A 21,612-nucleotide genomic window follows, 5' to 3' on the forward strand; every position below is an offset into this window, starting at 1 on the left:
TCAGTGAGAGCAGGAATTCCAGTTTGGCCTAGAAGGGCGAAGGGTCGCTCGACGGGCGGCAATGCGAAGCTCGTGATTCGCCCAGGCTGTGTGTCCAGCCGTGCATCCTGCCACCGCCTTGAGCCACTGGACGTTGGCTTTCGCGCTTTCGCCTTCTGGCTATCGGTACCTGGATGCTCCAAGCCAAATGCTCCAAGCCGAATGCTCCAAGCCAAGGGCTCGAGAAAGGCCAATTGCGTGAAGTCATTGCCTTGTTCCGACTGGTGCGTGCTGCTTGTTCGTGTTGATGGAACTCGCGCGAGTCGTGCCTCCGCGGCTGGCTCGTTTGCTTGTCTGTTTAGTCGCAGCAGACGCAGACTGGGCCCTTGACTTGGCCAGTCTCGTAGACAATAGCAGGGGGCATGGCGCCATATCTGGCGAACCTGGGGCCGGCATGGTCCGCGTTGAGGAGTCTTGTCCGAATGAGGACGTTGGCGGGCAAGAAGGGAATCGTGACGATGCTTGGCTCCTGGTCTGTCAAGCAGAGACGGACTCCCATCGATGCCTGCGGCATATTGCCCACCGACCACATCCCGGCACTGAACCCACGGAGATCAGATTGCCCGTGGTCTTGGCGGTTCATCGCCCATCTACGGGCCGCAACGTCCTTCCACCCTTGCAAGTCCGTTGGTGATAGCTGTTGACGATTCCGCATCAATGCCAGGACCAACAGTCGACTCGATTCAAGGCCGAGAATGGCGAGCGCGAAGAGCGATGATCGAGGAGAGTGGCTCCGGAACATGTCCACTTGACTGTGACCTCGAACTGGTACTGTGGCCTCGCTTCGTACCGTACCCCAAAGGACCTGCTGACCGGTCTCGTGAAGTAAATGGTTGGTGCACCGTTCAGGCTTGACTCCGGCATGCTGTCGTGTTCGACGGGGTTGCACACGTTCTTCATTTGTCCATGGGTCATGTTCGTCGCCACTGTGCTGACCGCAATGCAACATGTCTGTCATTTCTTGCCAGGCGTGTTCATCCCCGCTATTCGCGGTCTGAACTCAGCACACAATCTGGCAGTCAACCAGTACACCATCTTCTCCACAGTGTACTGTCAGCAAAGTGTCGTTCACGAACCCCAATACCCATCTCACACAATCGGTGGATGAATTGGTGACGCAGGTTTGTCAGAGAAGCGATTGAAAAGCACCTAGACAAGCTGGTGATGAGGGGGAGGAAGGTAACACTCCCTGGGCCTGTTCCTTCTTGAGACGGGATGGGTGACAAGGCTGAGCAAACTCAAGTTTTATCTACGCTGATTGGCCGCTTGTATCATGCCCCGCACAAAGTACTCTACGAGGCTGAGCCGGCTCTCAAAAAATCAAAGCAGTTACCAGAACCAAAAATCCACCCATCTTTCACTTGCTTCACTGTCCAAATCCACACCTTCGCGCTGTACTATCCGAATCTCAATCATTCCGTTAGCCCATCTACATATAGCACAACACACTTGGTCAAGGGTCAGATTGCGATGGCCACGCCCCAAGGTCTCCCCCGCGAGACCTTCGCCAAACTCTCCCCACACCCATACCTTCTCGCCAATCTTCAGACTCCCCAAGCGGCGGGCGCAACGACACCGACGCGTAGTAACGGTCGGGCGCCCCACGAAGCTCGCACTCCCAACATCAACACGTCCACTCTGACCCACGCTCACGGCAGCGCCCTTGTCCGGATCGGCGACAACACCGTCATCTGTGGCATCCGCGGCGAGATCCTCCCGACCGCCAACATTCCCAACTATCGTGCCTCCATCCGCGACAGCGACGATGGTGGCCGCGCCGAGCTCCGAGACTACGACCTCCTCGTTCCCAACATTGAGCTGGCTACCGGTTCGGCACCCCAATTCCTGCCCGGTGTGCCCCCGACGAACCTCGCCCAGACTTTGAGCACCCGTGTCTTCTCGCTACTTCACTCCTCTGGCCTCGTCAACGCCGACGACCTGAGGATATGGCACACGCGCCCAGCCGAGAACACAGGCTACAGCGCCGCAGATGACGAAGACGATGACATGGGCGAGCTGGAGGCCGGCGAGAGGGTCGTCATCGCGTACTGGGTGCTCTACATCGACATATACTTCATCTCGTTCGACGGCAACCCGTTTGACGCTGCCTGGGCTGCTATGCTAGCTGCACTGCGGAACACAAAGCTGCCGGCGGCACGGTGGGACCAGGACCGCGAGATTGTCGTCTGCTCGCGTGCAGAGCAGAAGCCTCTGACACTGTCAGGCTTCCCCATTGCCACTTCGGCTGCCGTCTTCCAAGGCAAAGAGCCCGGCCGCTTCTGGACATTGGTGGACCCGGACCGCCTGGAGGAAACTCTGTGCCGCGAGAATTTGACGGTTGTCGTGGACAAGAACGGCGGCGAGACGAGACTCCTCTCAGTGTCCAAGCACGGCGGCACAACGTTACAGCCGAAGCTTGTCGGAGAGTTTGTGGCTGTCGCAGAGAGGCGGTGGGACGAGTTCCGTCGTGTGATGGCCTGAGCATCATGATACCCCAATAAACAATTTCAAAACGAGGACACACGTAAATAGCATCATGACACATGACTGCCGTGATTTGCAAGACATCACAAGAGCGACGATATGTATTCCTCACATCGAGCTACCGTATCAGACGTTATTCTAGGCAGCAGATACTGGAGGAAGAAAGCAGTTTGTCTTCCGCCCAGCGTGGATCGCCTAATGAAAGACGTCGTATCCTGCCCGCGAGTCTTGTGGGCAACTTGCGGTGGATGCTGAGCGGTTATTTCAGAAGAGGAAAAGAGCAAAGCACCGAATTTCGTAACGGCGAGAATTTGAGGCTCGGGCTCTACGGTGTTGAAACACAGTGCACACGGTACATACCCCACCATCAGTTCTCCACTTCTCCCGCAGCCGAACTTGCCATCAATTTCTGCTTCAAGGTCAACCTTTCTCTCCGGTTTCCTTCCTTCACACTTCGCACCATGGAGTCCCTCGCAGAGACCGTCTGGGACGTCGTCATCTGCGGCACGGGGCTGCAGCAGTCCCTCCTTGCCTTGTAAGTTTTGAGTTCTCCAACTACCACCCGCATCGTCATCAAGGCGACCTGACCTGACTGACTGACCCAGTCCTGGCGCTCCCTGAAGAGCTCTTTCGCGCTCGGGCAAGCAGATATTGCATCTCGACCCCAACGAGTACTACGGAGGCAATGAAGCGGCTCTCACCCTTCAAGAGGCAGAAGCATGGGCAGAGCAGCTACAAAAGCAGCAGCCTGCCGCCGAAGCGCCTATATTCTCCTCCGCGTCCGCGTCACGGCAGGCAGAGGCCGGGAGCCCCCTCTCCTTCTCCCGCGCCTACTCTCTAGCCCTCGCACCCTTCATCATTCACACCCGATCCACTCTGCTCTCGCAGCTTGTCTCGTCCCGGGCCTACCGCCAGCTCGAGTTTCTCGCCGTCGGCGCCTTCCACGTCTATCGGCCAGGCGACGACAGCTCTGGCGGCGTGCCTCTGCTAACTCCCATTCCTTCGACGCGAGAGGCCATCTTCGCCAGCACAGCCATTGAGCCACGTCCCAAGCGTGCGCTTATGAAGTTCCTCCGCTTCGTGCTTGACCACGACGCCCCTGCCCAGCAGGAGAAGTGGCAGTCCCGAGCCGACGATCCCCTCGCCGCGTTCCTCGAGGACGAGTTCAAGCTGGACGCTGAGCTGCGCACCCTGATCCTGGCCCTCACCCTCTCTCTGGACGGAGCGATCAAGGTCCGAGATGGTCTCGTTGCAATCGAGCGACATTTGACCTCCATGGGCATGTTCGGTCCCGGCTTCGCGGCCGTGTATCCCAAGTGGGGCGGCGGAAGCGAGATCGCGCAGGTTGGATGCAGGGCTTGCGCCGTCGGCGGCGGCGTGTACATGTTGGGCACTGGTGTCAAGAGCACACGTCCCCTGCAGGCTGACGAAGATGGCGCTCAGTTCGAGGTGGCGCTCGGCACGGGTGATGTGAACAAGACCAGGATGCTAATCCGCAGCGATCATGCGACGGCGGCGGAAGGGCGAGACACCAGGATAGCCCGGCTCGTCGCAGTCATCAACTCGCCGCTTGCCTCTCTATACGAACCCATCATGGAGGGCGGGCCCAACCCCGCCGTGGCCGTCATCGCCATGCCTGCCGGCTCCGTGAACGACAGCGATGGCCAGCCGGCGCAGTATCCCGTTTACGTCTTCGCCCACTCGAGCGAAACGGGTGAATGCCCCTCAGGACAAAGTAAGCGATTTCCCCATTCTCACTTTCAACACATCCCTGCATCATGATGATTTTTTATAATCAAACTTATCCACATTGGCTGAGCGCTGCTTTGACGTCAACGATTACTGTTCTGTCTGACCTATTGCACCTTCACACTCATTATTCGCCATTTTCTTCACCTACGATCCAGGCTAACCAGTGTCACAAGGCGTCTTCTACTTCACCACACTCGCAACACCAAACGCTTCCGCCGTTCTTGACTGTGCGCTTTCCTCCCTCCTCGCTGCCTTGTCAGGACCAGAGGCAGCCCAGGAACTGTCGTCGATCTACCAGCTTCGATATGAGCAGGCTCACAGCAGCCAGAGCTCCGTGACGGATGAAAAGGGCTTGGTACTCTTGCCGACGCTGCCGCTTGACTTGGCGTTTACAGACTCTACTTTGAAGCCAGTCGAAGCGGCGTGGGCCAAGATCATGGCGTCTGCGGCTGGGCCAGATGGACCTGTTGAGTACATGAAGTTTGAGGATCGTGAGGGCGTTGGCGAAGACGCAGACTAAGTCGGCCGGGTCCTGCTAGGGATTGTATGAAGTCATGAGCAAGAATACTTAATTGATAATGAATCACACACTTGCATGCATGTTAATCGTGACCATCTTCAGATTGACTCATCCGAAACCGTGTGATACGAAAACGCCTGAAGCAAATCCCTAGATGAGCGATCAAACCCCCAAACCTTGAAACCATCGCAACGCATTCCCAGCCTACCTTAGGCGCGTCAACCCAATATCATCAGAAACTCCCAAGTCGTAGCTGAAAAGATCATCTCCGCCATCCTGTCTGCGTTCTTCGTTGATGGATCCGGCCGAAATCCGAACCCCGAATTCTGCCCTCCTGATATCATGTCAAATACACCCCAAACTCCTTTTGCCATTCCAAACTTTAGCCCAGGAGTTGATCATGAATGCCGTGTTATAGTGGCCGTTGTTGCCGGCACTGTACCCGTAAAATCCGAATAAGAGGCCGTCCGCCCATTCCACCCTCAGAGGTGCCCAGAGATAGAGACGAAGTCTTTGCTTCCGGCCTAGACGTTGTGGCTGTTCATTGAGACTTCTTCGCCCTCGAGAGACTCTTCAACAGCATCTTCGTTTTCTTTTTGGACCTCGACACCGATGCGAATGATGCCGAATGGCCGGATGTTCTCCCACTCCTGTTGCAGTGCAAGCATACCTTTGGTGCGCAACGTTAAGATGTGGTAGAATGCTTGTGCGGCGATTGCCTTGGAGTGCTCTTCTGGGCGAGCGAGCTCCTCGAATTCGACCCACCGACGCGACGATTCCTCGCCATCACAACTCATGGCCCGTCCGGTTCTCTCAGCCTGCGTTAAGGAATACTGCAGAAAGCATTCGCTGTCGACATCGAGTGTACTGCGCATCCACTGTGAACCGACCTCTTCTTGTGGGTTGACAGTGAAGGCAGCACCAACTTCCTCATCAATGGATGGATCGTGAGAATATCCCCACTCGCCACCAAGTTCAGATCCATGGGTTTCTAAGCCGATCTCGCTGCGTCGTTCGATGGGTCGAGTGCTGCCTCTGGGGCTGAGTGTGGGCTGACGACTTCCAGTGCTCCATTGCTTTGAGCCGAAGACGCCAACAGAGGATGGACGATGAATGCTTGGTGTACGGTTCCAGGGCATCATTAAAGATGACATGCGGTCTTCGAAGTGCTCTTGTTCTCCCAGTCCCACTTCAGGCGGAAGTTCATTATCGTTGTCAACGATGAAGCCCATGTCCGCGTCCTGTTGACCCTGGGCGGGCTCTTGGGTCTCTTCACTAAGTCGAGGCCGGACGCGTCTCTCGTTTGCATTGTCTTCCAAACCGTTATCGAAGGCTTGGGATGCAGACCTTCGACGGCTTTTCTCGATATCAGAGGGCGTTGTCGAGCGTGCATCTTGATTATTGGGATCTCGATTGCCAAACACCAAGTTTCGAAGCGCATCGCCTGCGAACATGTGCGCGAGAGGATGAACGAATTCAGGAGACACCGAGGTTTGGCCGATCCCATGTATGCCCTGGCCGAAGCTTACTGCATAGGCATTGGTCCTCGCCTTTGCAATACTGATCTTTGGTTTGCTCGCTCTTTCCTTAGCCATGCGCTGAAGATAATCATCCTGATTGCGAATTTGTTCTTGTCTCGAAATAACGGTACTTGAATCAAGGAAACCACGCGTTCCAGCAGCACGGATCTTACCTGGCCCTTTGGTGCCGGGGACGAGTTCCTCTTGCTCTGGGTCCGGCTGGGGTACAGGTGAATAGAGCTGCTGCTGGGCTGACATCGCGTTACCTGGCTCTTTCTCAAGCATAGGGACGTCGTCCTCGTTGGGAAGTGGTTGAAGTGGGTTATCGTCGCCGAAAGTTGGAATCTCCTCTTGGGCCATGGCCATGTCGTTGTTGATGAATTGGTCTTGTTGGATCGGGTTGGGAAGGAGTTCGGGGAGATAGGGCTCCTCAAAGGGATCTGCAATGCCAATGATGTTGCCCTCATCGTCGATATCGAACATGATGTCGCCGGAACCCTCCAGGTCGTTTGGTTGCTCCAGAGGGGCGATCCGTTCTTGGAGTGTGTTTTTCTTAGCCGATGAATCGACCCTGAATGGAGAAGCCAGGAAGAGGCTACCGCCATCAGATTGAGATAGGTTGAAACTCATAATTGAGCCTGCCCTTCCACTGTGGATGCTGCTGCTGTTCGCAAGACTGAGTTGCGAGAACTCTTTGTTTGAAGACGACTGGCTTGTGTTGAAGGCAGGTTTGCCACCCCCGTTCGAGTTGAAAGCGGGAATGACAGGGTCCAGAACAAAGCTTGGGTCGTCTGGAAGTAAGATCTGCTCTCGTCTTCGTCTGGTTAGCATAGAGGGCTTAAATGCTAACATTGTAGTTCGTGCTTCCAAGGCAGTCACCATCCCACAGCGAAGCCGAGGAAAGGCCATCGCTATGTAAGCAGAAGGCCAATGGGCGAGAAGTAACCACACAAAGAACGCTGAGCAGGCACTCTAGAATGGGTGCAATACAAGATTTGATCAGAAAAGAGAAATCTAGACTCACTCAACTAGACCGGCCTTGGGGTCGGTGTCATTTTGTGCGAGGAGTTGATAGAACATTTGCATGTCAGTCCGGGTTTTCTCCGCATCGCCCAGGACATAGACGCACTGCTGTGCAAAAACACGCGACACGCCATACAACAGATTGCCCTGAACACGCAGGGCCAGGGGCGCGCCCGGCTGGAGGATTGTCTCGCATGCTTTTCTCACATTAACCTCCTGGATAGCCTTGCGGGTAACCTTCAGGGCGCCGCCCCGCGGACCAACGGTCGCGACGAGCCTGCAAATCCTGTCAATGTCCTGTTGATTCGTTGACTGAAAGATTGTGAAGATTGTGTTTACCAGATGGTGGAGACGCCATGGCGAGGATTGGTAAGGACTGAGACTCATTGTGAGCTGAGTAACATCTGCGTGCCAGGTCGCCTCGAGCTTACTGTCATTGCTATAAAACATGGCGGCAACGCGGGACCTGCAAGTTTTCGCTTAAGCCGTAAATCTGTTGATCCGCTCGAGCATCTGCAGTGGACCTTAAGACCTGCTCGAGAAAGATGAACTGTTGTTTCGAAGCGTCCCACGCCAAATATCGAATAGACTCCGGCGTATTGTGCCAGTCTTAGTTGTATGTCGGTAATTTGACTGCTTAGACTGTCACAGTGATCGGTACTCAACCAGGGGTGTGAGTATGGGGAGACGAAGGAGAGACGATACTGCCACCGATTGAGGAATGGACGTGGTGGTGTGTTTCCCGCAAGAATAAAAGGTTCAGTCCCCATCGCAATAGAAAAGTAAGGGCAAGAAGACGGGGGGGAAGGAGCTTGAATTTGGCAACTGCCTCACAGTCGAACGAGGCAGGAGCACCTCCTTCCTCGTCCTACAAGCACATGCTTTCCCAAGTGAGCCCGGATCCTTCCTTGTTCAACAGCTGTCAACTCACCGCAATATTGAGTAGGCCGCCGGTTCTCCCACATGCTCACTCACAGCTTTGTTCAGCCGATGACTTCTGATGACGTGTCTCACCAGCCCTTTCATGTCGTTCGCCCAATACGAGCATGATGACTCGGACCACCGTACCACCAGTCCGGCTGGACAGATTTCGTGCCCATGCTAGATGATCATGAACAACCAAATCACGCAGAGGTCAAGGCATATTGTCAACTCGAAATGCATTTCGTGACTCCTGAGCTTTTTGGTTCCCTTTTCACGGGTATAACCTTGCCAGATGTACAATCCTACTGATACATTCTCCAGCGTCAGTCTAGACCTGACGGCGTTCCTCTATCCATTTTTCTCATTCGGCTCGGAGCTCTGCCAACAATCCCACCACGTTGTCGTCTTTTACTGCGTCTTCTTGACGCCGACCTGCTTTGCTGGCGCGCTGTACATCCAGACAGCGCTGAAAGACAGGAAGCCCAGAACGGTGATGACGATGCCTCCCAGTGGTGTCCAGGCGCCCGTAATGGCGTAGGAGCGAGTGAATTCGTCGTGAGCCATGTGGCGGACAGTGACCGTGTTCTTCTCGTAGACGTTGGAGAGGAAAGGGCGCTTGTAGTTTGTCAAGAAGTTGTAAACGCCATGCTGGTCAGGCAGGTCGAACGTCGTCTCGTACGTCGCCGCCTTGAGGTCGCTGTGAACCGGCTTGAGGTTGCGACGGTGGTACGCAGAAAGCATGCTGAACTCGACCTGGAGCTCGTCGTCCTCAGGCACAAAGAACGGGCCCCAGCTGTCCCACGAGTACTCGGAAAGCGACACGGAATAAGACTAAGGCTTGTCAGACCAAACATGTTTAACGCACGCATTGGTGGGGGAAAACTTACCACAGTGCTGTTGATCCTGTAGATGGAAGGGTTCAGGTCTTTGGGGGACTCCTTGAGGTAGTGCTGAATGCCGTTGACACGCAGAACGCCAATCTCGTGGAAGGTCCAGCCGGCAACCCTCTTGGCGAACTCGCGGTTCCACGTCTTCGCCTTGTCACCACCCTTAACCTGGACCTTGGCGTCGAACCACTTGTTGCTCAAAAGGTCCGCAGATCCAACGACGGTGAAGCGCGCGGAGTTGCGTGCCTGGAAAGAAGAGACCAGGGAAAGCTGCTCGCCTGCAGCGTACAGCTCGTCGGCGTCGATGACGTCGCCCTGCTCCTTGGGGTTGTAGCTGTAGGCGGTCTTGGGAGCGCGCAGGATGGGAGTCAAAAGGGCGCTGGCGCCGAGAGTGTGGCCGACGCCGGAGGGGAATGCGATGACCTCGTTAATGGGCTCAGTCTCGGGGCGGAAGTATGACTTGACATCGGGTCGGACGGCGGCGGGGGCGGGGAGGACGAGGACATCGTGCTTCTCAGCAGCACTGATGGTGTCGTAGTTGAAGTGGTCAACCACGAGGCCGGTCCTCTCAAGGGGGAGAGAGATATCAAACTCGGCAAGAAGGTTGGCAACGGTTGACGGGATCGTGGACGCGGAGCTCGTGGTAAGGAGGATGTTGCCCTCATCATTCACGAACTGGACGAGGATGTTGGGGGTCAGGTTAGGACCAAGGCCTGGCGCTTGTCAGCAAACGGCTTATTTCGTATCCAACCATTGATGAGGCCGTACTCTTGATTTTGGAGGGGAACAGCAGAACGTGGTCAAAAGTTCGCTCGCCAAGGTGGAAGAGTTTCAGTGACTCGCTCTTGGGGGTTTCGTAACTGATCTTGAACCCGCGGCCTGCAGCAAATGTTAGTGATTATGTTCTCCATTGGCTGCATGAAACTTCAGCGTGAGTGAAGGTGGCACATACTCTCCAAGTCGCCGAGGAACGTGGAGTATTGCTCCTTCTCTTCGACATCATCCAGCAGCACCAGTAGCCTCTCTCCACCTGTAGCACTGATGGCGTGCACTGCTGCGGCAAAGAGCAGCGAGAAGAGCGTGAAAAACGACTTCATTTTGATTCCTTGTCGTCTCGTCTCGCGATGGGGTATCAAAGGAGGAGAAGAGATTGTGCACAAAGAATTGCGACAGCTTGCCTCTGGTTTCGCTGTCGCAAGTGAGCTGGAGCTTGATCTCTCCAATCGTAGGTGTCTCGAAGCTTGGGGATACGTAGCCGATGCCAAGACGCCCTCCACTGCCGGAACAACCCACCCCTGAGGGCGCCCCACTTGATTGTGAGGGCAGTGATAATCCGATGTTCTTCCGGCCCTGGCACGAGCCCGGTTGGTTCCATCGCGAACGTCAATCAAGCACCTCAAAGCCAGCTCGAGCTTATTCAATCCCAACTGGCAGCACCATTACTGGCCAATTGAGTGAGCACCTTCTTTCGAACTATGTGGACAACGAATACTGACCAATGCATCTTTACCAGCGCCGAAAATGACCTACGCAACCCCCCGATTCTGGGCCGCGCCCTTGACCTACCTCCGTTGGGCATCCCGCGAGCGTCCCGCCTACTTCTGGTCCATCGTCATCGGCGTCGCAGGCCCCGTCCAGCTTGCTATCGTTCCTCCTGTGAGGAAGCTGCTTGGCGATGAGAACGCACCTCAGATCCCCGTCACATATCCCGGTAGGCCCACCGTTCAATAGAGTAGCGCGAGGCACGACGACTGACTATGAACCACAACAGTGCCCTCTGGCCCGAGGAAGCAGCTGACCGGCTACGACGACGAGTAGTCAGCCATTGCGTGCGACGTTGAATCGACACATACTACTGTACATAACCTGGCGTTGGGGCTCTTCACTAAGTGTTGTCGGAGGACGTGTGGGATAGGAGGACGGATTTGGTCACTCTTTCGTCTAGGCGACCAGCTCCTCCATAGGAGCATACGCCTGAGTCACATTCAATGCACACCGCATTAGCCCCTGCTAGTGACGAAGGTCTAAGTCTTGGTCGCTATCTATGCCGGGCTCTTAGACCTGGGCCGGCACAGTATGACAATGCAGCTCAATACAAATCCTCCCATTCCATAACTCATATCGATACTGCTCTCCCGACGAAACATCCAGATCTTGTTCCCTGCGTGAACGGACTCTATCTGTCTCGCTGCACAAGATTCCATTCATACTACAAGCATGTCAGTCTTAGGCTTCGCCAAACGCCAAATGGGGTCAAGGTAGCTCTTACCACTCGTCCGTCGTCGTCCCCAGTGTAGACACAATGGGGCAATGGAGTGACGCAACTGATACCAGCATCATAATTCTGCCCCGACTCCGAGCGAGGATCAATGTGGTCGAGACGCCTGAGGAGCTCGAGCGTCCATTTGCCGTTCCTTATGATTTTCCTCCAGACATTGACGCGGCCCCTTCGATGGCCCGTGAAAATGAGTGAGTTTTCCAGCCACTCGCTTGCTGTGCCTTCGTAGAATGCACAGGCGTGGACAAAGTCATCCGGCTCCATGCACACGTTCTGATCCAGAATCAGGGATCCGTTGATGGTGTACAGCACAACGTTGGGTCCGCTGCACAGCATGATCTCACCCGAGACGTCGTTGATTGCAGCGCATTCGACTTGTCGAGCAAGGGGTAGCTTTCGTATAAATTCCAATCGGTTCAGGTCCCACAAGAATGCCTGACCATCCGCGGAGCTGGACACAAAGGTGCTAAAGGACTTTGAGACAGCTATTGTTGTGACCGGCGCTTTGTGTCCGAAGAGCGAGGATCGCGGTAGGAGATCTACTGGGCGGCCCGGCGCTGTCTGCACAGCATACACGGAGATGACACAGTCCTCGCCGGCGGTAATCAGTGTCTTCGAATTCGCGAAAACCACGCATGAAATTTGGCCGATGTGAAGATTCTCGAACATTCCCGCAGCCTAGCACAAGTTTTAGTAAGTCCTTCTACTGGTGATGAGCGTCACTGTTCAATACCTTTCGATTGTCGCTGAAGAAGAATCGAATGCTATTATCAGCGTAGCCCCACTCTAACCACTTGTCGTACGGAGGTACATTGAGCCGGAAAGAAGAGGCACACAAGAGGCGATCGAGCTTGTTGGCATATATAAGTGTAGCAACCTTGTCATGGGACTCTGTGGTGGTATTAGCTCCGTCATGTTACAAACTCGTGCCCAATCACCTACCAAGCAAAGGATGGGGCAGTCGCGTCAAGGCATAGACGGACGTGTCCAGTCTCCGGGAAGGGCTTTGACTATTATCTCGCTGGGGATGTGCCCTGGAAAATACCTGGTGAGGTGTCTGGCCGAAATTGTGGATGACACCCGCAGCGATCCTTCGTTCTTGTGGATCGCTGATGTTGTCCAAGTCGGTAGCGCCTCTGTATGAGAGATGATGGAAGACGTTCAGGTTGTCGACGGCAGCCTCGCCTCTTTGCTTGAGGCCGAAGACAAGGTCGATCCAGCTGTGTAGGTGTTGGCTGACATAGGGACTCTCCAAAGCTTCGCGGTGCTTGGCAATAAAAATCTTCGGATCACCCTTGGCCCACGGCGGCAACACTACATTGTCGACCTTGGTGCCAGTGCTTTCTCGGTTTCCAAAATTGTACCCATTGATATTTGTCAGAAATTCTGGCAGGCAGAAAAATTCTGGAATCAGCTCCCTGACATCGGCCTTGTTTTCGCAGGATGCAGATTTCCAAGCCTGGGGGATGGACTGGAACAACCTATCAGCATGATCAAATGATCCGCCCTGCAGCAGGATGTAAGATTGGACGAAGGGCGGAAGCCGGATGAGATACGACGAGACGATCATGGCAGAGGAATAGTGCGTTCCATAATGGAAGGGCGTTTCTCCTATCTCTTCCAGGGCGTTGTAGGATTCCTTGAAACCAGAAACTCGACCTGATGTCTGAGCTCCCATAGGCTTGGAGAGATCGCGGAACGTGGCGGGGTCGTTCAGGTTGAGCTCCGCACTAGTGTAGTCAGCCAGCACCCAAGGGAAGACGGGATACTGCGTTAGATCATTGAAGGTACGGCCAGCCATTGTGTTGACGAGCATGAGGTAGTGGAAGTTGGAGATCTCCCCCTTTTGCCATTTTTTCATCGAGGGATTCCATGGCGCAGTATTGAAGATGTTGCCGAACTTGGAGCTGAGCCCTTGTGGGGATTCTTCAAAGACCTTCAGAGTCTCGAGTCTCCAGCCATCTTCTGGATTGGGTAGTGAACTCGCTGCGTATGTGTGCGGCGCTTTGTTCATGAGTTTTCCGAACAGCTCATCTCTTGATACAGGGTTCATGGTGGTAAGCAAATAGCTTCGTCCGTCCGTGAAGAAGACTTCGACAGCAACGTCGCGGAAGAGGAAACGTCGCTTGGAGATACTGATCACGTCGTGCCATCGCCAACTCCTTGACTCCTGTTCGCTGCGGCCCAGGTTTTGTCGCTTCTCCGTGGTCTTTGCGTCCGTGATGATTTCAGAGAAGGGGTCGCGCTCATCGGGTGGGGCTTGCCATGCGTTCACAATTTCCCCAGAGGCGCATTGAAAAACATTGTCCACAATGTACATCGCATCCTTGCCGATGATCAAGATGCCCTCGCATGCTTCTAGGCCAACGATGCGGGAAACATTGTAGACTGCCAGCACTTGATCACCTTGCTCGAGACGCCGCATGACTTTTCGATTTTTGTCTTCGAAGCCATCATCGCCGTCAAAAGCATCGTTTGGATCATCCACAAGCTCAAAATCATCTTCCGGCGCGACAACTGACCCGGAGGTTGCAGCCTCGGCCTTGGCGAAGGTAGCTTCAGAGTCATCTTCGAGATCGTTGCTGTCAAGACCTCGGGCCAATGATGCTTTGGGGGCTGTGGGTGTAGCTGAGGGAGGCGTCGGACTGATCGCCACGGCTGTATTCAGTTTGGGTGCGAGTCCAATCGCGCCGTCACCGGCTTTTCGTTTTGGTTGAAACACCTCGTGATCTCTGGAGTAATCGGGCAAAAGTCGGAGGCGCATTCGATTTCGACCCTCCGTCCGATCAAGCTTCCACTTGAGATGGGTGTGCTCACTGAAAACAGCGCCTGGACGATGAAGCTCTCGGTCCATTTTGGTGAGTGACGAGGCCAAGAAAGCCATGTCATCCTGCTGGTCCTGCATGAGACGTTGATGCTTAAAGTGCTCACTGTTGAAGATGCTCTTCATCCATGAGCTGTTAGCCATCTGGTGTCTGATCATGATATTGTCTGCCATGAGGGCTTCGTTGTGCCACGCCTTGAGGCGCTCCTTCCGTCTCGAAAGGCGCACTCTGGCACTTTCCATGGTTCGCTGATTTTCGATGGCGACGAAATCTTCCCATGTCTTAGAGATACCACCGAAGAAGAAGGCGTCCAGGGATGGTCGTTGTTGATCAACCCAGCTGACGAACGTTTCGTTGTCGACTTCAGTCAACTTTTTGAAATCTGCCGTCAGCTTGCGTTCGTCACTTGACAAGCCTTGTCTGAAGAGCGCAGTAGTTTCCTCGGGCTTCTGCACAAGCATAATCCGCAGGATGTTAGCTGCAGCTAGGCGAATAGACTCCCGCTCGTCTACCAGTTTGGTATACAGCTGGTACCATAGTAGCCGTATATACTCATCGTCCCCAGACAAGCACCCGAGGATCGAAGTCTGCCAGTAGAACAACCTCCCCATGAACCTCGTCGCATCCTCTTCTGACGTCTGAGGGTCGTCCAGCTCAGAGAAGCGGAGAAGAATGGATTTAATAAACGAATCACGTATGGTGTTGACGGCTTGGTGACACAGGCGGACGCTCTTAAGAGACGATACTTCAGGGCGCTGAAGGTACTCTAGGAGCATGCCGCCAAGCTCCATCATGACTTCTGCGCCATTCAAAAACCAGCCCTCGAAGATGGCTTCCCCAATGTGAGTGCTGAATCGGGCCATGTTGGTGAGGACTTTGGGTTCGCTCAGTATATCCTGTTTCAACTGAATACTGTTGCTCAGATGTTTGATGGTGTGGCGAAGAACATAAGACTCGAAGTAGGCCTGGTGCTCTTGGAAGCCTGGCGGCACCTTTGAAAACAGTCCGAAGCCCGGAAATTCCTTCCGATTCAGTACTTGATCCATGAAAACGTTGATGACCAGTTCCAGCAGTCCATCGCGAGTAGCACCGCTCGTGTGTTGGGACGATGTGGTCCTGGCGTGCTTGTGTTTCGTCGATGCGTTGTCAGAAGCTTGCGAAGCAGTGGAGAGGAGAATGAAAGACGATGCTTTCCGGAGAGGAGTGCCTCGTAAGTTGGTCTGTGGCGTAGTCGGATCCTCGATGCTGCTCGTTCGAATGATCGGGGACGGGCCAGACGCAGCCAAAGGTCGGATGATGACGTCTGCCCCTTCAAAAGTAAGCGTCGAATCACGCGATCCCAGTTCCGTCTCTGGAGTCAAAGCATCGGTGCTAACAACAATAGGATACAGTGCAGAGAGGAGCTGGCGGACGTAATCAGAGGACAGAGCAAAGTCTCTGAAATCAGAAGACCGAGAGTGAAGGTCGGACAAAAACTGTATGACAGTATTCAGGGTCGAGGCGTGGCTCATAACCCGTTCGCTGGGTTTTCGTGTGTGGTCTGTTCATAGGTCAGTGAAATCCTTTCAATCAAGGCAGTCCATCATACTTCGCGACTCCAAAGCTTGCGCAAGCTCCATAGACCTTGCGCGAGGTCGAGTCTCGACCGCGGTACCGCGAATTGTCTGAGCGATTGATGAGCTCTCCTCTGCATGAGGGGAGTTGGGGTCTTCCTGATTCCTGAAAACATCCTTGAGGCCGTTCTGAAGCATTGAAATGATGACGGGGAGAGCCTCAGGATACACGACCTTGGACTTGCCGAAAATCTCTAGCAAACTGAAGAACTCAAAATCCCGGGTGAAGTCAATCTCAGCAACGTCATACCCAAAAAGTATGCTGAAGCATATTGGCCACAAGGTAGGGAGATCCCACCAGCGCTTGAGACGATTCGCCATGATCGTGAAGCCCCCAGTCTTGCTTGCGAACTTGGAAGTGTACGCGGTTCCATGAGTCACTAACAGTCGTGCAAGTGTCTTTGCTCCGTATACGACCGTCTCGGCATCGTCTTCGGTCAACAGGTATAACAGCCACTGGTCCATACTCAGCAAAGCAGATTGAGGATCGTCGGGCATCCTCACCTTGTTCGTTACCGTCCTGGCGAACTTTCGTATATTGGTCAAGTTGCCTTTCTCGCACAGCAAGTCGGCGTACATGCCCAGGACTTTGGTGCCCAATTGCTTCTTGGTGAGATATCGCGATGACGGAGAGCTCGAGGCTGCACTTCCGGCAGGTGCGTTCACGTCAGTTGTAGACCGCCGCACAAGGCCGCCGGGAGTGCTGGATCGACTGATGATGGACAATGGTTTTGGTGTCCTCGAGGCAGATGATGCGGGCGAATGGAAAGCATACGTGATAAAGAGGGCCAATGCACGGTGAACCTCCGCTGTGTAATTGCATTTGACGAGTTGTTCCAAGGCTTTCATCAGGTGAGAAATGACGTCTTCTGAGATAATCTCGGCTTTCATGGCATCAAGCAGCCTCTTCACAATTCCTACTTGCTGTTAGCTGACACATTGGGACGGCTTGGTGGTACACCTACTCATGCGTATCAACCGGCGACCGTTGAACTGATGATACTTGCTCATCACAGAGAATGTAACAAACTGCTTGTAGTAAAGCTCTTGGGTGAGAGATGCGGATCGTCTCCAAGTGTCAAAGTCGATGAGGAGAACGCGGTATGCCAACGGATTGATGATGAACGACTCGAGTGGCTCCTCGTGGTTGTACCCAACAAATTCAAGGATGCGGCTTAATAGTTGCAGGCTCAATGCGTCTCGCTCTGCAGTTGAAATGGCCAGACGGAGGTTAACGCTTTCGGCTCCCAAATTGGCGCTGTACCCGAGTTTCGCTCTCAGCAACATGCCGAGAATGGCATATCCATTGTCTCGCTCCATCGCCTCGCTGTTCCGCCAGCTTTTCTTGATGCACAAGAAGAGCATCTCGACAGCGCGAACAACACCCTCTACTGTGGAAGCACGTTCAACAATCTTGAGGCCTAGAGGGGTGAAGCCAGCCAGGCGCCAAAGGTTGTCATCAAAGTGGGAGGGTGTGATGACAACCGGGTCTCCAATCAATACCGCGACGCCGTGAGTCCTTGCCAAAGCATCCGGCAGAGATGGCAAAGCGGCGTTGATTGCAATCGCAGAACCACTGCGATGCGTCATCTGGATTAGATTGGCAGCAGCAGCTCTCGGCAGCGAGCGGTGCATTTGCGTGTCTTGATGCAGCCCATCTTCCCGAAAGACCGCAGTTGGCAAAATGCTAAGGAGTGTTTTGCTTTCAGGTAGTAGAGTCCCTGCCTTTTCGCGAATGGCCCTTAATATATCAGAGCTCTCGTCCTTGCCCGGATGGAATACCTCATTCCGGAGGCCCAGGTTGGCCGATGCCTCATAGGTTTGGAATCCTCCCAAGCTGTCTTGATAGTTGCCCTGATAGCGGGCGCCCAGTGCGTGATGAACAGCAATCAGATCGTCGCTTAGAACGTCCTCAAAAAGGTGAGCAGAGGCGAGTGACCATCTTGATAGGACCAGGCCTGCGCCCAGCCGGCTGGCGAGTCCCTTCGGTGTGCCAAGAAACGCCTGTACAGGTTTGGGTTTGGGTGTGGCGGTGGTGAAGGCCGAAAATCCATCTGCTATTCCGTTGGAAGACGGAGGGGGCATGGGATATGCACATTTGAGCTGTTCGACAAACTCGCCATTGATGTAGAGCGAGGCCTTACTTGCAGTGATGGTCTTGGGCCGCTTGTGAACCAGAGTAATGTGATACCATTGCCGTTCTTTGAAGGCGACGGACTTGAACCTCACACTGGGGCGCTGCGTCTTTACAGAAGTCTGTAGGATGAAGTTGCGCGTGTCCCTTTCGAGATAGATGAGGAGGAAGCACGTCTGGGTTGCATCGCAAACACCGAACAATGTTGTGTGAGAAGAAGGATCGAACCTGTCAACCCTCACCCATGCCGTGAATGTGTACCCTGGTGATGTGTTGGGTGGGAATGAGCGCCCTAGGGTGGGCAGTTCAATTGATGAGTGGCCATGCAAAGATAAATCAAACTGAAAGAAAGGGGGACCGCTGTACGTGGAAGTCATTTCAAGAGCAAAATCAGAAGCCTCAGAAGATCTGCTGGCGAGAAGAAACTGAGTATCGGCAGGTTGATTGACACCCAGATACATTAGTTTCTTGCAGAGTTGCAGTACTTTCTCCTTCTCGGGGACGCTGAGCATGCTGTCGTCAGCGAAATAAACGCGAAGGAACCGCGATAGCACCCCGGTGGAATGGAGCGCAGCCAAGTTGAACACCGAGACGGACACAGCGGTGGACAGGACATCGAGAACGACGAGGGATGTCAGCTCAGCTGGGATGTCAGAGCCCCGTGGTATTGATTCCCAGAATCCAACCACGGTCCGTATGATCTCCGGATTCCGGAAGACGCTATCTTTCTGAATCACATTGCGTACCTCGCGCGCAATGTCGAATGCCGGCTCCTCGATCGCTGTAGCCTCCGAATCGCCTTCTGCTGCCTGACTCTTCGTGTCTGGGGCTGGGTAGCTACCGCTGTCGGGTGTCGACTGAGCAACGGCCTGGCACAGATCATCCAGCCGTTTGTCGCCCAGCGAGAATGACAGGAGCTTGCCAAATATTTGATATTGAGTCCAAGGGTCAGAGTCGCTACCACCAAGGCCTATGCTGGCTGTTGTCTGTTCGAGAGCTTCCCATCCGCCTCGTTCGACCCGGTTGCGAAAGTAGCGCTTGTTGCCTGGGTGGTCGCGGAACGCAACAGAAAGAACATCCAGAACAGCTTCTAGCAGCTCAAATAGCTCTTTTTTCTCCGATTGCGTTCGCGTCTGTGGGTTGTAGAAACCGGAAAAGGCTCGAAGAACTTCCAGCAAACGGTAGAAGCCTCGAAGGTAACGGAAATCGTCTTGAGGTGGGCTTGGAGGGTCGGCGGCGGCGACATGTTGGCGTATGTGGTTGAGTGTCTTCAAGAGAGTCGGTATCTGCGGGTAGCCGGTCGAGGTCGGATTTTGTGCACCGGCGCTCAGCTTATCTAGGAGTGCTCGCAGAATCTCCGTGGCTTTGGAGGTGTTGGCGGGGTTCGAGTTTGAGGTAGACGAGCGGTATCGCCGCGGGAGGGTTGCCATTTTCCTTCAACTTCGGTATTCCTTCATTCCGATTCTTCCAGTCCCAGCACCCTCTGTGGGTCTAGGTAGCAGTCAAGGCGCTCTGGCATCGGCGTTGGTGTTTGGGCTGTAGGCTTCGCGTACGCGGTCGAAGCTCGACTGGTCGATGGCGACGGAGAGTCCAGAAGCTTGCAACTAGTAGGAGCCGTATGGTTGCACAAACGTGCGCAGGGTGACAAGACTGGCAACAAGAAGCACGGCAACCCTCGAAATCCAAAGCGAAACGGTGCAAAGAGACGATAAAGGCGTACACGTAGGCGAGTCGAGTAGCAGAAACCTTGCCGTTGTTGCATGGAAGCTCAAGTGTCAGCCTCAAATGCAGTGTGGCTCATCCTGGCTGTCACGCCCTGCCGTGAGCCAAGTGTAGTGGGGTTCATGGTGGCAGTGCGAAACCCCAACCAGGCAGCCGCTTGGCGATGGAGGACGGTTGGACGGTTATTTGCTCAGCCCAATAAGGGCAAGGCCTGAATCGATAGGGAAAAGCTATGAACATAGCCCAATTCCTAAAATTAGCTATAGCGTTGATATATATCTATAGATTACTAATTACAACTATATTAATCTCTTTAATAATTACAATATAGGGATTACTATTAGTATATTATAAAATAATAAGTATAGACCTATACTTATAAGTTAAGGAGCTTCCTTATTATATATTTAAGAGGAATGATATGTAAATAATTACTTAGGACCCTACTAATAGATGTATCGGGTGTAATGGAGAAAGGGAAGCCTCGTGGTTAAGGAACGTGGGATCAAATCCAGGACTAGCTGGTGATTCCCGTAGGTTGCTTCATTGCTGATTGTAACAACCAAGGAAGCAGGGCGGCCGCGAATCGACGACCCCGCGATCAGGGAGCGCGATAAGATAAGAATCGGGCCCACCTGGCAAATCACGTGATGGCTCACTCAGACATAAAGGGTGAGTCGTCGGGCTCACCAAGGACGCCGCAGTGAGCCAGGGAATGGCTCACGGGATAACACACCGTGATCCTAACATCATGGATCACCAACAACTAACCAGTGAGCCATCCAACATGAGCTCACCACCTAACACAACAAGGACAGGATGGCAGGTATATAAGGACGGACATTCTGGACTTGTAGATACATTCTTTCTCACGACAGTGATCAATCTAAGTCTTACCTTGTATTCATTGTAACGAGTGCGCAACGCCTTACGACACCACATCGTCTCAGAGTCACAACCTAAGCTTCTGCAAACAGCAACCCCAACCCTCTGACAGTGTTCCCCCTTCGGAAGCTGCCAGGTCGTAACATTTTGATCACTCTTGTTCAGTAGGTTTACCTTGTGACACTGAGCAATACTCACCACAGGAACAATGTCCACCAACAGCGTCGGAAACAGCGCCAGCAACCTGGCCGCTATGATCCAAGAGCTCCGCTCAGAGAACGAGCAGCTACGAGCCTCGATGCAGCAACTTCAAGGCGGAACGAGCATGAAGGCTCTTCCCCCTCAGTCATTCGACGGCAACCCTAGGGCACTTCAATCTTTCATCACCCAGGTACGCCAGTACCACAAAGCCAATGAGGGCCAACTCAAGTACTGGGGCGAGAAGGTCGCCAACGCCTCCTCTTACCTCAAAGGGGACGCCTTGCACTGGTTCGAACCCTTCATTAGGGACTATTCCACCCACACCAAGAAAGAAGATATGAAGCAGGCCACCCAGGACATCTACGCCGGTATGAACGCATTCGAAGAAGCCATTAAAGGAGCGTTTGGGGACGTGGACGAGGAACGACAAAACGAAAGAAAAATCCTTCAGCTCAAACAGACGGGGCCAGCCACTAAATACGCCACGGAGTTTCGACTCTTAGCCAGTCGACTCGATTGGACAGAGTCCGCTCTCATGGCCCGTTTCTACGAAGGACTCAAAGACGCCGTCAAGGACGACCTCATCCGGGAGGATAGACCCGAAACCCTCACCGAGTACATCGCCATGGCCGTCAAAATCGACGATCGCCAGTACGAACGCAGAATAGAAAAGGGACGAAAGCCCGCTATAGGACCATGGAACCCTCGCATTCCCCACCACCGATCCAATCAAGGACGCAAGTACCAGCACGACAAACCCCGCGTCAGCACGGCTTGGGGACAGACCACCCATGCAGGACCCATG

The 21,612-nt window shown here is 53.9% G+C and overlaps 7 protein-coding genes across 7 annotated transcripts; 3 read left to right on the top strand and 4 right to left on the bottom strand.

The window, feature by feature from the left end:
- Positions 1-337: 337 nt before the first annotated feature.
- VDAG_02661 (uncharacterized protein) lies at positions 338-997 on the bottom strand (the record flags this gene model as incomplete). The annotated part of the gene is made up of 1 exon (XM_009653314.1): positions 338-997. The coding sequence occupies one exon, from the start codon at positions 995-997 to the stop codon at positions 338-340; it is 660 nt and encodes a 219-aa protein (XP_009651609.1).
- A 512-nt stretch (positions 998-1,509) lies between these two features.
- VDAG_02662 (exosome complex exonuclease RRP43) lies at positions 1,510-2,520 on the top strand (the record flags this gene model as incomplete). Its single annotated transcript, XM_009653315.1, has 1 exon — positions 1,510-2,520. One exon carries the CDS (start codon positions 1,510-1,512, stop codon positions 2,518-2,520), a length of 1,011 nt encoding a protein of 336 aa, XP_009651610.1.
- A 464-nt stretch (positions 2,521-2,984) lies between these two features.
- VDAG_02663 (uncharacterized protein) lies at positions 2,985-4,795 on the top strand (the record flags this gene model as incomplete). The annotated part of the gene is made up of 3 exons (XM_009653316.1): positions 2,985-3,058; positions 3,147-4,258; positions 4,449-4,795. The coding sequence occupies 3 exons, from the start codon at positions 2,985-2,987 to the stop codon at positions 4,793-4,795; spliced, it is 1,533 nt and encodes a 510-aa protein (XP_009651611.1).
- A 524-nt stretch (positions 4,796-5,319) lies between these two features.
- On the bottom strand, positions 5,320-7,788 carry VDAG_02664 (Rec8; the record flags this gene model as incomplete). Its single annotated transcript, XM_009653317.1, has 2 exons — positions 5,320-7,129; positions 7,340-7,788. The coding sequence occupies 2 exons, from the start codon at positions 7,786-7,788 to the stop codon at positions 5,320-5,322; spliced, it is 2,259 nt and encodes a 752-aa protein (XP_009651612.1).
- An 882-nt stretch (positions 7,789-8,670) lies between these two features.
- VDAG_02665 (dolichyl-di-phosphooligosaccharide-protein glycotransferase) lies at positions 8,671-10,246 on the bottom strand (the record flags this gene model as incomplete). Its single annotated transcript, XM_009653318.1, has 4 exons — positions 8,671-9,093; positions 9,150-9,862; positions 9,918-10,028; positions 10,102-10,246. The coding sequence occupies 4 exons, from the start codon at positions 10,244-10,246 to the stop codon at positions 8,671-8,673; spliced, it is 1,392 nt and encodes a 463-aa protein (XP_009651613.1).
- Positions 10,247-10,670: 424 nt separating this feature from the next.
- On the top strand, positions 10,671-10,967 carry VDAG_02666 (NADH-ubiquinone oxidoreductase 9.5 kDa subunit; the record flags this gene model as incomplete). The annotated part of the gene is made up of 2 exons (XM_009653319.1): positions 10,671-10,860; positions 10,921-10,967. The coding sequence occupies 2 exons, from the start codon at positions 10,671-10,673 to the stop codon at positions 10,965-10,967; spliced, it is 237 nt and encodes a 78-aa protein (XP_009651614.1).
- Positions 10,922-19,429, bottom strand: VDAG_02667 (WD repeat and FYVE domain-containing protein; the record flags this gene model as incomplete). The annotated part of the gene is made up of 6 exons (XM_009653320.1): positions 10,922-11,358; positions 11,419-12,105; positions 12,161-12,318; positions 12,370-15,792; positions 15,841-16,782; positions 16,831-19,429. The coding sequence occupies 6 exons, from the start codon at positions 19,427-19,429 to the stop codon at positions 11,326-11,328; spliced, it is 7,842 nt and encodes a 2,613-aa protein (XP_009651615.1). The 3' UTR covers positions 10,922-11,325.
- Between the last annotated feature and the right edge of the window lie 2,183 nt (positions 19,430-21,612).

Source organism: Verticillium dahliae, genomic scaffold, assembly GCF_000150675.1.
Source record: "Verticillium dahliae VdLs.17 supercont1.4 genomic scaffold, whole genome shotgun sequence".
Classification (NCBI taxonomy): domain Eukaryota; kingdom Fungi; phylum Ascomycota; class Sordariomycetes; order Glomerellales; family Plectosphaerellaceae; genus Verticillium; species Verticillium dahliae.